Here is a 17,791-nt window from a genome sequence, read left to right as displayed (position 1 = left end):
AAGAAGAGAGGGGGGGAGAACAAGAAGAAGAGGAAGAAAAGGGAGAGGAGCCTGTTCTCCCTCCTTCTGTAGAAAATTTCTTTGGTGTCTCTTCTTTCAATGAGGAGTTTTGCGTCAAGGTCGCCATTCTCTTCTTACCCTTTTCCTCTGTCTTGCATTCTTTCTTTCCTTTCTTCTTCTCTTCTTCTTCTTCTTCTTTTCTCTTTTCAATGAGGCTCTGCTGCGAATTTAACAGAAGAGTTTCTCTCCCCCTTGTTCTTCCCGGGGAGAAGAAGAAGAAGCGTCTTGCAGCAGCTAAGGCTTTTCTCTCTCCAAATCGACTTCCTTCTTCTCCTGTCGAGAATGGATACCTTTCTTTCTTCCTTTGCTTCCCTCGTTCCTCTTTCTCTTTCTTTTCTTCAACGTCGATATCTTGTTTTATCTCTTCTTCTACTTCTTTCTTCTTCTCCTCCCCGCTTTCTTCTTTCTCGGCTTTCTTCTTCTTCACCTTCAGCTCTATTGCTGGATTTCTTCTTCTTCTTGGACTTTCTCTCGTTTCTCCTTGTTCACCTCCGTGCCTATTCTCTTTCTCTTCTATCGAATCTGCGTTCTTAGGTCCTCCTCCTTCTTCTCGGTCTTCTTGTTCCTCTTCTCGCCTCTTCGTGATCTTCGATTCTTCTCTCCCCTTCTTTCTTTCTTCATCTTCTTCTTCTCTGTCTTGTCTCCTAAAGGACGCATTCTTTTCATCTGCATCTACTTCTGCTAGTTTTTCTCCCCTCTCTCCTTCTGTCTCTTCTCGTTCATTCCTCCATCTATGAACTCCGATCATTGGAGATCTCTCATCGTTCTTTGCTTGGAGGCCGTGAAAGACAGGAGAATGTCTGAGACAAGTTTCTTTATTCTCCCCCTCTATCTTTTCTTCTTCTTTCTTTTCTCTGTTTATGAAAGACAGAGCAGAGTGAAGGCTTTCTTTAGAATCTTCTCTTTCCTTCTTCTTCCTTCCACCTCGAAAACTTCTTTCTTCTCCCTCTCCTTCTTCTTTACCTTTCTCTTTCCTTTTCTCTCTTCCAGCGATCTTCGTTCTTCTTCTTCGTCTTTCTCTCTTCTTCAGCTTCTCGTCAGAAGACGAAGAAGAAGAAGATCGACATCTTAGAGATACACAAAGGGATTTAGAAGAAGAAGAAGAAGGAGAGGAAGCAAAACTACTAGGAGATGAACGAGAAGGAGAAGAAGAAAAGACGACATACTCTCGAACTTCTCTTCTCTTCTTCTCTCTCCTCTCCCTAAGTACTAGCGGTAAGATTTCTTTCTCTCTTTCTTCTTCTTCTTCTTGTTTCTTGTCTCCCTTCTTTCTATCAAGGGAGGTAAGGAGGCCTTCTACTTCATTCACCCCTATGAGATACTTGTTCTCCTTCTTGTAAATGTCGAAGAGCTCTTCTTCCTTTTCTTCTTTCTCCAGGCTTTTCTTCTTCTCTTTCTCTTCAGTCTCTTTCTCTGGTAATAGCGCCACACTCTTCTCGGCCTCTATCTCTTCCTTCTCTTCTTCTTCCTTTTTCTTTCCTTCTTCTTCTTCTTTCTCTTCTCCTTCATGCGTCTCGGAGGTGTTCCTTTCTCCTTGCTCTTGATGGCTAGTCGAGGGAGTTCGCAAGGCAGAAAGAAAAGGATGAGAAGAAAGACGTAGGCAGAAGTCTGGTAGATGCTTCCTAACTTCTCTTATCGCTCCTTTCCTGACTACACCTCGCAGCCTATCGTAAGGAGAAGATTCTGCTAGACCACGTCCCGTCTTCGAAAGAGAAAGAGACCGACAGAAAGAGAGAGAGACGACGGAGAAAAACAGGAAAGATGAAAGGAAGAAGAAAGAGAAGATGAGGTGAGGGATGCGGAAAAAAGAAAGCGAGAGACAGTGTGGAGTGTACGTACACGTCAAGGATTCTTCTTCTTTTAGTGATAAGAAGAGAAACGAAGAGAGAAGAAGAAGAAGAGCATTATGAAAAGAGACAGAGAGATACAAAGGAATGAAGAGGGGGAGGGAATGAACAGGTGGGGGGAGAGAAAGGAGGTCAGAGCATTTCTTATGCAGTAGAGTCTTTGTATAGGAGAGATCTAGACACCGAAACTAGTCCAGTGAAAAGTCTAATGAGAGAAAAGTCTCTTCTCCGATGTCTCTGAGGGTTCTATAGAGAGGAAAGAAGAAGAAGAAAACTGCTAGATTGTCTCCTGGAATCGCATCTCTCTGTCTACCAAGAGGCTGTATCCACATAGCCAACTACTTCGATACATACATATCTATATCTATATATCTCTCTCTTTTCACGTACATCTTTGCGTGTATATACATGTACAGGCGTTTATGATATGCGTATGTGCACTGTCAAGGTTGAACAAAGGGAAAACTCACCTTGTCGTGATGAAGAGGAAGAAGAGAAGAAGAAGAAGGAGAAGAAGCCTCTTTCAAGGGGGCTGGTAGAACGTCCTCCTCCTGCTGCTGTTGCTGAAGAAGAAGAAGAGCCTAGGGTAGGTAAGGAGGCATCGAGAGGCAAGAAATCGAAAGGAGAGATAGAGAGAGACAGAGAGATAGATGAATGGCCGATGGATGACGTTTCTCAAGATATAGGAAGTCTCTCAGCATGGTGAGGGTATGGCATCGCCTTATACACGATGGCACCTCTCCTTTTCTCCTTCGTGTTTTGACCCCGATTAACTCCCTTTCTCTCTCTCTTCAGAGTCGATACACACATACATCCCTCTTTCAACTCTCATACACTAGGTCCATACATATGTAGACTGAGAGATAATTTGATATAGAGAGATAGATCGATAGAGAGATCTCTGTACATGTATCTTCTCGATTCCCCCCCTCTATGAAAGAGAGAGTGCGACTATCTTTAGATTCTCCCTAGCAGCACGTCCATGTTTTCTGGTGTCTATACACCTGAAGTAGCAATAGAAGGAGGCGGAGGCTGAGAAAGCTTTTCTATAGAGTCTCATATGGCGGTGTGAAGAACGTGAGAAGTTCGTTCTCTTCTCCTTTTTCTTCGAGCTGTATGTCTCTATAGTTTGGACAGAAGGAGAAGAAGTCTTTGGAGAGATACTCTTTCTCCTTTCTTCTTCTCCTTATCAAGATATCCACAGAAACTGCATTACAGACTTAGCTAGCCTTCTGCGTAGAGATGCAGAGAAAGCGAAGGAAGATTGCCCTTCTTCTCTCTCCTCGAAGCAAGAAGAAACATATCAAAACTTCTTCTTCTCCGTAGGGACGCGACTCATCAAAGATAGAAAGAGATAAAAAGTCTAACTATCTTTGATCTGTCTATCTCTAGATGTCTGTCTCGCTGTCTCGAACCCGACTCTTATGTCTATCTATTAATCTATCTATCTAGACACCTATTCTTCTTCTTCTTCCTTCCGTTACCTTCTTCTCGGTTTTTCTCCTTTTCTATTTCCTCTCGCTCCTTTCTTTCCCAATCTCTTCCTTCTCTGTTATTTTGCTTCTTCTTCTTTTTACTTCCTCTATTCTTTCCGTCCTTCCTCTTTTTCTTCTTCTTTTCATTTCCCCTTCACTATCCCCGTACCTCTTCTAATTCATGTCGATAAGAAGCCTCCACGATAAAGTGCTCCACAGCCTCCTTCAGTTTTCCTGAAAGAAAGAAAGAAAAGAAATCTTCATGCCTTTACAAGACAAAGAAGAAGATCACGAGGAAAGGAAGAGGAAGCGACTTCTTTCTTCTCTGTCTTTGAAAACAAGAGAGAAAGAAAGATCTTACGATCTCTCTCTCGCTCTCTGTCACTAGACAGATCATTCCCTCTCTTTTTCCTTATGGACTCGGCCTATATACAGATACATATAGAGAGATAGATAGAAGTAAAACAAGAGAAGTTGAGAGTTCACGTTCCATCCGTCTAAAGAGACTTGTTGGTAATTCTTCCAGGCTGTTGAAGAGAGATGAGCTAGCTGGGAGGCGGGTCGAGGCAATCGATTCATAGTGTGCATCATCGATTCTCTGAGGTGTCGAGCAGTGTACTTATGAAGACTTGTTTACGAGGAGAGCGACTTTCTTACTTCTCTGTCTATCTCTAATTCTTCTTCTGTTGTGTATCCCACAGGGCTAAGAGAGGCAAGAAATGCCTCTCTCCTTCTCATTCATGCTTTCGATAAAAGAAGATTTCGATCTCTCTACCACCTTGAAGAACCCCGCCTGTGACTTTTACCTATTGCAATCGGGCCTCTTCTCTTCTCCTTTCTACGCAACTTTCCTTGCGTATACATATACAGACATATAGAGAGGTTTGTATGAGGGCATTCATACGTATACAGAGATACAGATATATATACCTACATGTGTATATGGATGCGTAGGTCTCTCTGAACAGGTATGAAGACATTCATAGATTGGAATAAATAGACGGACAGATAGATAGAGATGTAGACGATACATGGAAGTGTATTCGTTAGGGCGCGGCGATACATGCCTCGAAACGTTCTATTCTCATGGAGAGACGAGTATGTTGGAACTGAGCTACATAGATAGACAGACTGAAAACGGGTAGATTAAGGATAGATAGAGAGATAAAAGATACATAAATAGATAGATATCCAGATGGATCGTTGGGAGATAGACAGTTAGATTGGTGGGTATTGTGTAGGAGGGTTGACATAAGATGTCACTTCAAGGATGTATGTGTAAGAAGAGACATGCAGACCGGAGAGGAGTGTATATCGTTCTTCTTCTTGTTTCTTCTCGAGATTTCTCTTCTTCTTCGTTTCAGAATGCTTCGCTTCCCAGTGCTTCTGAAGAATCTCCATCTTCTCTGCCTGGAATTTCTGAATCTCCTTAGAAAAGAAGACGAGAAACAGAAAGAATGGAAGAGAAAGAAAGTCCTCAGATTCATGAGAGGAGCCTTAAGTGAAGGGGGAAGGTGTAAAAGTAAAGTATAAGAACGTATGGGAAATGATAGAGGGATTTTTCTAGCGCGATCAGAGAAGAAGAAAAGAGCTTCATCATTGTTGGAAGAGATCTCTAAAGATCAGAATGCTTTCTTTTCAATCCTAGATTTCAGAGAGTTACTTCTGTTTTCTTCTCCCCTAGGAATCTCGAACCACATACGTCTCCCTTGTGTGAGGTGTATATACACCTGAAGAACCGATCACGCGAGTGAATGCGATGAACTAGCTCTCTTTACCTACAGAGAAAGGAATCGGGGTGGTAGAGAGTTGGTTTGCGTTGAATCTTCTCTCTTAGCGATTTCTTAGAACTCGATCATGAAAAGAAAAGAACTTCTTCCGTACCACCATTGACACATTTTCAAGATCTCTGCTTCTTTCTGTCTTTCTCTCTTTCTCCGATCTTTGCGCCGTTTCTCGTAAATCATCAAATAGATCATCTACCTATGCCTGCTTTGACTCTATTATTATTCTTCTGGAGCTCGGAAAGCTCTCTCTCTCCTTTTCCTTCTCTCTTATTCTTTCGTTCTGTACTTCTTTGCTACAAGAGACTGAGAGATCTGAGAAGAGAGAGAGAGGAAGCAAAGAAGAAGCTCTTCACTCTTCTTCTTTTCTTGAGAAAGAGGAGAGAAAGAAGAGATAGTTGGTAGTCCTTGTGTGCTTGTACACATCATCTTTCTTTCTATCTTATTCTTTCAGAGTGAGTAGAGGAGTTCATAGGTGGAGTGTGTGGAAGAGCCTTCAGTCTCTTAGAGAAGAAAGGAGAGCTAGGAAAGTCTTCGCAGCTACATGACGATGTGTAGTTACGAAGTGAGAGTAAACGTCATACACATCTTCCTTTCTATACATGTATACAGACAGCTATATGTATATGTTGTGTACTTTTTATGCATAGGTGTATGTATATACGTACATACATACGGATAGATATATGTATAATACGTACACGTATATACAGATAGATATCTGTGTATGCATAGTTTGCCTGGAGATCTCATATCGCTGGTCTCACGTATGCTTGACATCTTCCATCCGTTCTAGGTTGACTTAGCAGGCGTCGAGTTTCTTTCTCGTTTTGTGTTTCTCTCTCAGGTGGATTTCTCGGCTTTAGAAGGATGTGAGAGCAGAACAGCTCCTCAGTGTAGAAGGATAGACTAGCCACAATCGATGAGATCCTTCATATATTTACGTGCATGCAACACGAGAAAGAGAGAGAGAAAGTGACCCTTTGAGGAGTGTGTCAGAGAAGAGTCTGTTTCTCCGACCACTCTGATGGACTTCCTTTCCTTCTTTCTTACTTTTCTTTTACGGATTTCTTCTTTGAGAAGAAGTCTACATTCATTCAACCGCATGCAAAGCTCTTCATTTTCTTCTTGGAGTCTCCGATGGAGATTACGGCCGGCTAAGATCGTCGTCGCGTTCTTATCATCTTCTTTGCATGTTTTCCAAGATAGCTTGCTTAGCTCTTCTCGCATCTACACCCCGCCACAGTCCGCAGAGAGAAAGAGAGAGAGGGTACATACCGCTGAAGATAGAGTCATGAAGACCTATACCATGAGGGAAAAGAGAAAAGTTTCTCTTGCTTCGACCTATACTTTTCGGAGAAGAATGACCCCGGCTCTCTTTCTCTTTTACCTGACCTTTGATCAATCTTATACAGACTTCTATCCACACTTCACGAGAGAGATCTTCCTTCACTCCTTAGCTACTGTCGCTGCTGCTATTCGAAAGAGAAGGCTTTCTCTATCTCTTTCCTGTCTCTCTCCTTGTCTTTTTCTTCTTGTTCTGAGTGCTTCTTCCTCTCTTCGTCATGACATAGATCCTTTCTTCTTTCTTTTCTGAGAGAGAGAAGTCTTACTAGAGCTTTTTGAAGAGAGAAGAAAGGCAGAGTACATGTTGTCTATAGAAGCCCTAGGCGCGGGAGTGTATGTACAGTATACAACACATGTGTAGCTCTTCTCCTGTAAGAGAAAGATTTCTCTCCTCTCCTCTCTTCTCTTTCTTTCTTAAAAATGCTTTCATCCTTCCTCTTGAGAGACCTTCTCGATAAGCCTTCTTCTGATGCAGCTAATACCTACATGATAAGTATCTCCACAGACTCGAGTCCTTCTTTTCTGCTTCTATGCTCCCCGCATTCTCGTAACTCCTCATATCCTAATCTTTCTATCTTTAGGTGTAAAAAGACGTCTTGGACTGTCGTATTCTCATGAAGCGAGGCCGTAAGATAGAGCTAGGATTTTCCTTCTTCAGACCTTCTGTATGAAACGTCCTGGAATAGTAGTCTCACACACGCACTTCATGACATAGCTGATCTCTCAGACCAACAAGAAGAAGAGAAAGGACGAAACATACAGAAAGCATTACTTATTCTATCCTTACGAGTTATATAGCTATTATCCTCAGAGCAATAGATGTATATACATGGACTACATAGATAGGTAGAGATATGTATATAAAGATATACGTATATACAGGTGCACCTAGATACAAAGAGAGAGAGGAAAGGAGATCCATAATATGTGCCTATGAATCTGTATGTGTCGTGGATAGGATACGGATCTACACATGTATGCAGTTCCTCTGTAGAAAGATAGAAGTCTCCTAGACGGTCGGAAAGTGTAACATGATAAGAGGCTATAGAGACTCTTTCTTTCTTTTGCTATCTTTCTCTCCGTCTCTCTCTCTTCTCCTACTACTTTCTAAGATTTCGAAAGCTATCAGGAGTGTAGGCGAAAGAAGAAGAGTCGGCGGTGTCTCCGCTTAGTATGGAAAAACGAGTCTTTCTTTGTCTCTCTCTTTCTTCTCCATCTTCCCAGTTGTGCTTCTCATCGAGCCTAAAGAGTGGAAGTCTCTTCATCTCGTATTTTCTTCTTCTCGTGAAGTGAACAGGAGAAAGAGTCGAAAAGGACAGAAGGGCCTCCATTCATTTAAGTTGTTCGGGTCGTCGTCCTCATCCTCATCCTCATCTTTCCTTTCTCTTTTGGAACTTATCATGCTAGCCCACTCCTATGAATACTATACACCTAAGGCTCTGAACAGCAAAACACCTCTACTAACGCGAGACAAGAGAAGCCGGCGAGAAGAGAAAAGGAAAGGCCCTACTGGCTATATCTAGCTATGTGTCTCTTGTCTAGACACGAGAGGTGAAGAGTAGATCCAGGAAGAAAGAAGGAAAGAAAGGGAGTGAAAGAGAGACAGAGAGAGAGGGACAGTCTTTAAGAAGAGAGGAAGAGAAGAAGAAGAGATAAGCAATTCTTATCTCACAAGATAGAAAAGTCTAGGGAAGGTGTAGGTTGAAGAGAGGCTAGATCTGTCACGAACTTACCTTATCAACGTGTCTTAGAAGATTCTGGTACTTCTTCTCTGAAGAAAGCAGGGGAGAGAAAGAGAGAAAGAAAGAAGAATGAAGAAGGGGATTACAAGGAAGAAGTAGAAGCAGACAGCCGAGGTCGAGACACTCTAGAGAGTTCCTCGTCTTTTCTGTCTTTCTCTTTTTCTTTCTTTCTCTCTCTTTCTTGATCTTTCCTTGTCGGTCACATTGTACACAGGAGGAGGTGCTTAAGAGCATGAGAGATGGAGAATAAAGTACCTGCTTCTTCACGGAGGTGTCTCTGACGTTCTTCGGATTTCTCTGCTTCTCTCTTCGCTTGAATGGCCTTCTCTATCACGAGGTGTACATACACCTCATGAGACGGGGTCATGTGATGAAGATCACAGCTAGATCCATAGGGATTATCAAGGCGAAAAAGAGGGAAAGAAAGAGAATCTCCCTCTTCGTTCTTCTTTTCCTCTTCGTTCTTCTTTCCTTCTTCCAGATCTTTCTCGAATTCTCGAAGAGACAGAGAACTTCTTCCCACAGATAAACCTGCAGTAGTATTAATAGGAGATGAACTAGAAGAAGAAGAAGAGGAAATTGAAGAAGAGGAAGAGAGTGTTTCTTTATCGACTTTCTCTGAAAGCTCGTCTTTGAAGATATGAGAAGTCTTTGCAATGCATTCCTCTTGTATTCTTTCTCCTTCCTTCATCCATTTTTTCTCTTCATAAGAGACATGAGTAGAGGTACATGACAGAGGAAGAAGAGTTCTAGTGTATGTACACTCGGATGAAGTTCTAGAGAAAGAGGGTCTTTCAAAGAGTGTCTCTTTCTCTTCCTTTTCTCCCTCAATGAGATGATTCGCCTCATCTAGAAACCGATCCATACCAGCCGCACATCGACCATCTTCTTCTGATCTTTTCTTCTTTCTTTTCTCTCTCTTCCCTTCATTCTCCTCTCCCTCACAACACCTCTCTACTCTGTCACCATCGTCATCTACCTCTCTCTTCTCTTTCTTCTTCTTCTTCTTCTCTTTCTTCTTCTTCTTCTCTTCCTCTACTTCTTCAGTAGACGTACAGGTTCCACGTGTACATACAGTCTGGATTGCCTCGTGAGGCTGTTGATGTGAAGGCTCTCTTGAAAGAAGTCGCGCTTCTGAAGACATCTTACTAGGTAGTGAAGAAGAAGCAAAGAATGAAATTTCTCTAGAAGGAATAGAAGAAGAAGGATGAACGGAGCGAGGACTGGCGACTTGACGACGGTCGCATTCCCTTCTCTTCTTCTTTTCTTTTTCTCCTTTCTTCTTCTTTTTTCTTTTCTTTTCTTCCTCTGTATGTTGTTCTGCTTCTACAGGGGCTCCAGAGTTAGGCTTATCACGTCCATCTGGATCTCTCTTCTTCTTCTCCTCCCCTTCTTCTGAGAGAGCCCCACTCTGCACCTTCGTCTTCATCTTCTTTTCTTTCTTCTTTTCTTGATCTTCACCTCTTCCTTCATCTCGCTTCATCTTTCTCTCCTTTGTAGTCTCCTTCTTCTTCTCCTCCTTGTTGGTAGACATTCCTATCATCCTTTCCCCTTCTTCATCTTCTTCTCCTCCATACGTCGTCTCATCTGCTGAATCTTCAGTACTCAAATCATTAACAAAACACGCTTGGTCAATAGAAGAAGAAGGAGAAGAAGAAGAAAGGTTGTTCCTTCTTTCTGAGAGTGCTGGGGTGTGAAGAGATTTAGGATGAACTATAGAAGAAGAGATAGGAAGAGAAGTGTCGATTGGATGGGCTTCCACAACTTCACATCGGTGCGTATGATCAGCAGTAAGACTGCATCCTCCCCTTCTTGGTTCTCCTTCTTCTCTTCTCTTTCTTCTTCTCCTAGAAGTAGATTTCTCTCCTCCTCTCTTCTTGGACGTTCTTGAAAGAGAAGAAGGAGAAGAAGAATGTCGTAAGAGAGAAAGAGAAGAGGGAGAGAAACTTTCTTCTCTCTGGATCGCCTGTACAGAAGGAGGTATCGCTGTGCTTCCTCGAGACTTCACGATGAGGGGAGGTGCCTGCAAGTCTTCGCCGTGTGGAACAAGGGTACGAGACGAAGAAGATGAAGGAGAAGGAGAAGAAGAAGAGAATGGAGAAGAATGTAAGAGAGAAGGAGAACATGAAGCGAGGGAGTATGAAGATTGCTTTGATCGCGGTGTGTCATTCTTTTTGTCTCCCTTGAGAGAAGAGCCTTCTGATTGAAGAAGGCCGCTCTTATATTGGCGACTTCGATCAGAAGATAATAGAGACACCTTAAGGCAAGACGATCCATCGCTCTCTTCTTCTTCTTCTTGCTCTGTAGACTCTAACGATGCCGGAGCACCTTTCCTTTCTCTTCCCAGATTCAGAGATGTCTCTCCATCTATCTTCTCTTCTTCTTTTCTGTTCGGGAAAGACTTCTTCTTTCCCGCCTTCTCTTTCTCATTTCCTGGGCTTCTTATCCTCCTTGCCTTCTTCTTCTCCTTCTTGTTCACCCCCCCTCCCTTGCCGGACCCTCTTCTCTCTTCTTCTCGTTCTTCCCCGGCTCTTCTCCCTTCAGGCATAGGAAAAGAAGATACAGAGTCCCCATCGCCAGCTGTAGAAGAGCAAGAAGAAGGAGAACAAGAAGTAGACGAAGAGGGAGAAGAGGAAGAAGAAGAAGAACGCCTTGTGGATCGTGAGAGTTCTCGTTTCTCCACGGACAAGAAGCGACAAGAAGAAGACATTCTCATCTTACGAGGAATCGCTTCTTCTCTCTTCTTCGGCGTTTCTTCCTCTCTCTTTCTCTGTACGTTCCAAGCACACTGTAAAGAAGTTCTTCTTTCTTTCACGGAATCCTTCCTTTCATTCAGTAGAACCTCATTCTCTTGTGTCTCCTTCTCTCGGGCCTTCTTCGGCCCCACACGTCGATTGTCTCCTGAGTGGACCTGACTTCTAGATGGCTTTCCGGAAAATGAAAAGAATGAGAGACGATCTTCTTCTTCTTTTTCCTTTTCTTCTTCTTTCTCTCCGTCACCGACAAAACTGAAGCGTTCTTCTTGATCTTCTTTCCCTTCTTCTTTCCTCTGTTCTTTTTCTTCTTCCTCGATTTCCTGGATTTCTTCAACTCCTTCTGCTGGGGGTGCCAGCCGTTGAAACTCTTCCCAAGAGCTTGTTTCCAGGTGGTCAGACACGGTGAGATCTTCCCTAGGAGTAGTAGGGCGTGGGGTGTCTACACCCCAAGATGTCTGGGTAGCCATTGATGTGTGTCTACTAGCCGTTGATGAGGGTGAGAAGGTCTTCTGTGAATGAAAACCGGCTCCTCCCTCTTCTCCTTCTTGCACTAATTTTCTTCGTCTTCTCCTCTCCTCTTTCTCTTTCTCACTTTTCTTCTTCTTCTCTTTTCTCTCTCTTCTTCTCAACATCCTTTCCAAGTTCATGGCAAGAAACTCGGCACCATCTCCTTCTCTTTCTTTGACCTTCTCACTTCTCTTCACTCTTCTCTCTTCTACACGCCCATCACGTCTCTCCTCCTGTCTCCCCTCTTGTCTGCCTTCAGAGACAACAGCCTCACTGGATTTGTCGATGCGTCTTGTTTCATCTTCTCCTTCTTCTTTCTTCTCCCTTCTCAAACTCCATATTCTTTCTCTTATTCTCTCTCCTTCTTCGTCTTCTTCTCTTATTCTCTCTCCTTCTTCGTCTTCTTCTTCATAACTACTATCCCTTTGACGTGCATCATCGACGTCTCTTCCTTCTCTCTGTCTCTCTCTATCACCCCGTCTCGAGATCCCTCTTTCTTTCTTCTGATCGATTGAAAGATTTCTTTCTTTCTCTTCAGTCCGAGAATCTACAAGTTCACCTAGTAAGCATGATATCGAACTCCCTGGATGTGTCGATTCTTCCTCTCTCTTCTCTTCTACCTCCCCCTGAGATAAGCTTGTCTCACCGCAGGCTGTCTTATCCAAGCCATCGACGACAGTCTCTCGATTTCTTCTTCTTCCTCTTCTTCTCTCTCTTGCCTTCTCTTCTTCTTCCTCACTTTCATCTCCTCTCTCCCGACTTCTTACCTCTTCACCTTGTCCGCAATCCCCTTCTCCACTCTTTCTTTCTACTTCTTCTTCTTCTCTTTCCTCTCTGTCTTCTTCTTCTTGTACTCTTTCGTCTTCTTCTTTTTCTGTTCCTTCAGAGACTTGTCCCCTTTGGTGTGAGTTGGCTTCTATCTGTTTTCTTCTTTTTCTTTCCTGAGAAAGACTTTCTTTCATCCTCTCTTTCGAAAGAAGATACCCTCTTTGACAAGCTAATTGAAAGGCAGCGCGACTCGCTGCTACTCCTACTGCCTGGCTTATCTTTCGTTTCCATGCTTCTTCTTCTTCTTGAGAGAACGAAGCTGAAGAAGGAGCATTTTGGTTGATTCGATTCCTTTCTCCACAGGGGAACTCCTTCGAGACCCATTGTCGCATGGCTGCTATTGCCTCCGGGTGTACATACACCCCCCCAGCATGATGAGGTGGAGTTGAGGAAAAAGAGGGAGGAACCTTTCCTTGATCCAAAGAAGCTCTTTCTTCTTCATAGTGAACACTTGCTGTCTCTTCTTTCTTCGTCACTTCCGGAGAAGAGGAAAAACGGCTAATACATCGAAGAGGAGAAGGAGAATTCTTAAGATCGTCTACAGCTGGGGAAGGTGTATCTTCTTCTACTTCTTCTTCTTCACTGTATGTCGCCTCAACAGACGGATCTATGTGCATGCAATCTTTCTTCTTACTTGAACTCTCTTCAATCTCTTCACGCGTTAGAGAAGTGGGAATCTTCTCTTGCTTCAACGGCAAAGGAGAAGAAGCAAAACTTTTCTGAGAAGCTTCCACGGGTTCTCTCCGAGAAAGAGAACAGCTGTCTCCAGAGAATACAGGAGGATTCCTTAGATCGGAAGGATTGGGGGGAGACACATGCAAAGAACGCGACTGAGGACCCGAGTTGCTGTGAAGAGGAGCGGGGTGTACATACACTTGATGTAGGGGAGGTGTTGTAAGTGATTGAGAATGAAGTAATGATGGCGAAGTCCGTAGGTAAGCCGTAGATGAATGGTGAAAGGGAAGGGAAGACGAAGAAGGTAAAGATGACTGAGCGACGTGACGAGGATCTATCCCAGGGTGGGGTTTATGGTTCCTGGTAGAGGAAGACGAAGAAGAGAAAGAACTGTTACAAAGTAAGGGATGAAGAATCTTTCTGATACCGTCAACCTGAGGAGGAAGAAGAGGAGGAGGAGAAGAAAAAGAAGATAGAGGAAGGAAAGAAGATTGAGAAGTTAAGACCCCAGGTGTATTTGAGTGACGAGTTGTCATGAAAACTTGGGTAGAAGAATCAGTCCGAAACGTTTTGACTCCTTCTCGGCGATGGATCCTGCCCTGCTCACTTTCATCTCCCTGCTGTACATCATCCTCTGGTGCATGTACACTCTTTGAAGAAGAAGAGCAACCTTCAGGTGTACATACACCTGAGGGAGGACATCCTCCTCTTTCCCCTCCTTCCCCTGAGGTCGTTTTACTCGGTATATTTGAAGAGATGGAAGACGACGTGGAACCAGGTGTACATACACCTGAAGATCCTCCTCTGTCTCCTCTTCTTCCTGAAATCTGTTGACTTGACCCATCGAAAGGTATAGGAGATGATAAAGAAGGCGGCTGTGTACCTCCTGCGACACCACTGGTATATCTTCTTTTATTTCTCTGCGAAGAAGAACATAGACTTGACGGAATGAGGAAAGAACCTCCTCTTGTGTTTATCGTGCGAAGACTCGAAGCCCGCACAGCTGCATGTGCTGTAGCTAGAATAACCTGAGCCAGGCCTTCCTGCTGCGGTGTACTTTGTGAAAGAGAGTTCTTACATGAAGAGACAGAAGGAAGAGGAGAAGGACACGGCGGAGAAGACGAGGTTCGCCAGCGAGACAAAGTCAAGCAGGAAGAGGAAGAAGAAGAAGTGGTAGAGAATCTATGATGAAGAAGAGGAGGAGCAGGAGGAGGAAGTCTCGAGAAAGGCGGAGAAGTAGAAGAGGAAGAAGAAGAGATGATAGGAAGAGGAGGTAAAGACGGGGGATTAGGTGTCACTGAGAGATCTGACGAGGGAGAGAATGCAAGACTGCCACTATGAGAGGCAAGTGAAGGAACAGGTGCATGCTGCGGTGCACGACAGATATGAGAAGAAGAAGAAGGGAATGAAAGAAGAGGAGAAGGAGAAGAAGAAGAAGGTGTCCAGGGAGAAGAGACAGGAGGAGGAGGATAAAGGTGAGAGGAAGGAACTAAGGTCTGGCGAAGAGGCTCAGGATAGGAACACCTCCCGCCAACAGTAGAATGCGACGACGTGGCTCGATATAAGGACCGATGAGAAGAAGAAGAAGAATGTTGAGAGAAGACAGTAGCAGGAGGAGGAGACGCTCCGTTCATTCGACCTTCTCCTCCTCCTGTACACGCTGGACAGTGCATTTGAGAGGTGTAAGAAGAAGGGGCCGCCTTGGCAGCGTTCTCAGAAGAACGAGAAGAAAAGTTAGAGACAAGGAGTAAGACGAAGAGAGGTTCCACGCTCTCGTGTGGTTGGTTCAATCGGAGGAAAATTCACTTCAGAAAGAAGAGAGGAAAGAAGATAGGAAACAAGTGATAAGAAAGAAGAAGAACAAGAGGAAAAAGAGGTGTTTCTCTCCAGATGGATAGGCAGATGCCAAGCAAGTGATGCTGTCGTTACTTCACTTTCGTTGAAGAAAAGAAGTCTCTCGGATGGATAGATAGATAGATAGAGTCGTAGCAAAGAAGAATCGGGAGTAGGAGGACAACTGCTGAGTCCATGTGCGTTTGCGGTGTATGTACACCTCAGCTTGGACCTGTCCAGTAGTCCCAGTGTTGGTCGGCAGGGACCGACCTGCTGTGCCACTGCTGCTCCTTGCACTGGTGACGCTCCCTTTCCATCTTTTCAGAGAGTAGAATTTCTTGATTTAAACACCGCTGCAGAAGTCTGATTGAGAAAAGAAACGCAAAACAGATGGCTTTAGCAAAGGAAACTGAAGAAAGGAGAGAAGAATAGAGAAGTCTGTGTCTTTCGCTCAACGGCCGCCGCACAGGGGAAGAAGACACACGGAAGGTCTTTACCAACTTGCTACGGACTGAAATCTTATGAAAGCAGCGGAGAGACTGCTAGGACAGAAAAGAAGAGAGCAAACACCGAGAAGGTAAGAAAAGGTACGAGAGAAAGAACGGGATTCTCCAAGAAAGCATAGAGGGTCTGAACTCATTCACGGAGAAAGAAGCTTAGCTTCTCAGGAGAGCGATCTAAACAGTTAGAGAAAAGTCGCTAAGAGCTCGCCCGTGAGAAAAGACGGGGAGGGCAGTTCACCTTGTCGACCGTATCTTTCTCCTTACGCTGAATGGATGAATGAGGTAGAAGGGAAGCCGAGTAAGAAGTAAGTACTCGTTCTCCTCCCTCGTGATCTTCTTTCTCTGTCTTCTTAAGTGACGATACAACGCGATTCTCCGAAACGGATTCGAACTTTCTCTTCATTTGCTTACATCATTGTCACATCAGGAGAAATGCTCCTTCTCTAATAAGGAGTTCATTGCAAATTTTTGCCCAGTCGATCCCCCTTTTCTTCTTTCTCCTCGAGATCCATCCAGCCCCCTTGTGCATGCGGCTCATTCCTACCTCGTGGCTGGTCGAGCGACTTCCTTTCTCTTGAGGTTCTTTCTCTTCTTCACTTCTCTTCGTTAGAAGGATAGCTTTTGATGTGTAAAGAACTGAAGCGACTGAAAGAGGTCTTTCCTCTCTCTGTCTCTTTCTCCTCCCTTCCTTTTTCGGTCATCTTACAGAGAGCCGCCGTCGTGAAGAGAAGCGAAGAAGAACACGCTGATTGAAGAAGCTTCTTCTTCGCTTTCTATGTATCGTCGTCTCTTTCTTTCTTCTCTTTATCATGTTGAAGGGGTCATTTATCACTCTCTAGACTCAAGATGTAGATAAACTTCCTCCTTTCTTCTCTCATTCTTATCTCTTGCCTGTCGACACACTTTTCTCCGGGCTTCTCACTTCTCCCCCTAGGTGTCGCGCCTTCTTTCTCTCTTCTTTCCGTCTTTCTTTCTCTTCTCCGGACTCTCTCTTTCTTACTTTCTTTCTTCCTCCTTCTTTCAACATGAAGCAGAGTTTCTTTATCCTATCTCCAGAGATAAAACACGCACTTCGGTAGATATCTGAAGTGTCTCGACACTCTTAGTCTGTCCATCTATCTATCTTATTTCCTTCAATCCTTCGGCCTCGCTTTTCTTCCCTTCTCTCTCTCTCTCTCTGCTCACCTGCACTCTCCTTCTCCAATGTAGAGATCTCCCGCTCGATCCTCTTCTCGAAATTCCTCTTTCCTCTTCTTCTTCTTCATGGGTGCTAAGGTGTCTTCTTCTTCTTCAAAGACAGGCGGAGGCGGGGGAGGTTCAGCTGGAGACCATGGAGATGGTAGTACTAGACAGCTTGGGGCTCCTCCTGCTGGGAGTGCGGCGACTGCGGGGTTTCTCTCAGGTGTAGGTACAGCAGGAGCAGGTGGGGGACTCCCCGATGACTACAATTCTGTCTCAGCTATGCAAAGCAAAAGACAGTCACATATCAAAGCAGAAAAAAGTGCCTCTCCTTCCGCTATTCAAGTGAGTTTCATCACGAAAGCACACTAAAGATTATATAGTGATAGATAGATAGATAGAGTATAGATAGATAGATAGATATGTCTCATCTTGACGTGTGTATCTATGGATATGTGAATGCGTGTATGTGTACGTAGGCGTTATATAGATATATGTACGTGTTGTCATGGTATGGGCCTAGATAGATAGATTAAAGATAGATAGATAGATAGAATAAAGATAGATAGACAGATAGATTAAAGATAGATGTGGTATGCACATATAGATATCTGTCTGTGTATCTATGTGTATGTCTATAGAATGAGTGAAGTGGGATGGACAGGGTGGAGAACCTTCCCAACTTCTTTCAGTTTGGTCTGAGCGTGGAGGTCAAGAGAAATTTTCTCTCTTTTCTCTCGTGTATAGAGGGAAATTTTCTTCCATTCGTCATCTATATATGGATATCTCTGTATCTATCCCTCTCTAAATACGCATGTAAGTACGCCTTTAATGTATAAGCATGTAAATCGAAAGGCTTATATGTGGAGACCATCAACAGGGAAAGTCGTGATGTACCTAGGTTGCAACGGGCTGTCTGTCTGCAATTCGCTGGCTCTTCATCTCTCTTCTTTTTCTTCTTGGTGTATTGGATATCTCATAAGTCCTTTACTTTTCTTTATCTGTCATCTATAGACTCTTCACATTTCTCTAGACTTCGTCTCTCTCTCTCTCATTCAAGTCTTTTACATTCCCCCTGTTTGCGTAGATTTCTCTTTCTTTCTTCCTTCTGTGTACCGCCCATGATGTACCGGTCTCTCTTTCTCTCTCTTGCTGTTTCGCATATCTCTTTTCCTTTCTCTCTCTTTCTTTTTGCTTCTCCTCTCTATCCTACACGTCTGTCTATCTCTTTCTCTATCCATCTCTCTATCTCTCT

At 43.8% G+C, this 17,791-nt stretch overlaps 2 protein-coding genes across 2 annotated transcripts in view; one reads left to right on the top strand and one right to left on the bottom strand.

Annotated features, from left to right (window-relative positions):
* Window positions 1-2,377: 2,377 nt before the first annotated feature.
* CSUI_000316 (uncharacterized protein) lies at window positions 2,378-15,258 on the bottom strand (the record flags this gene model as incomplete). The annotated part of the gene is made up of 6 exons (XM_068060550.1): window positions 8,511-15,258; window positions 8,247-8,284; window positions 6,220-6,396; window positions 4,681-4,810; window positions 3,552-3,616; window positions 2,378-2,488 (listed from the first exon to the last, which is right to left on the bottom strand). Coding segments are annotated over exons 1-6 (6,705 nt in total), but the record flags the coding sequence as incomplete, so codon positions are not given.
* A 549-nt stretch (window positions 15,259-15,807) lies between these two features.
* The window catches only part of CSUI_000315 (calcium-dependent protein kinase cdpk4a), a gene marked incomplete at its 3' end in the record, with an annotated part of 2,408 nt that continues 424 nt past the window's right edge, over window positions 15,808-17,791 (top strand). Inside the window, exon 1 of the mRNA XM_068060549.1 lies at window positions 15,808-16,881. Within this exon, the coding sequence (XP_067927474.1) occupies window positions 16,621-16,881 (261 nt within the window). The remainder of the gene's footprint in view (window positions 16,882-17,791) is intronic.

Source organism: Cystoisospora suis (assembly GCF_002600585.1).
Source record: "Cystoisospora suis strain Wien I chromosome Unknown contig_142, whole genome shotgun sequence".
Taxonomy (NCBI): Eukaryota; Apicomplexa; class Conoidasida; order Eucoccidiorida; family Sarcocystidae; genus Cystoisospora; species Cystoisospora suis.
The sequence above is the reverse complement of the archived record's forward strand: the minus strand, read 5'-3'. Positions and strand labels throughout refer to the sequence as shown.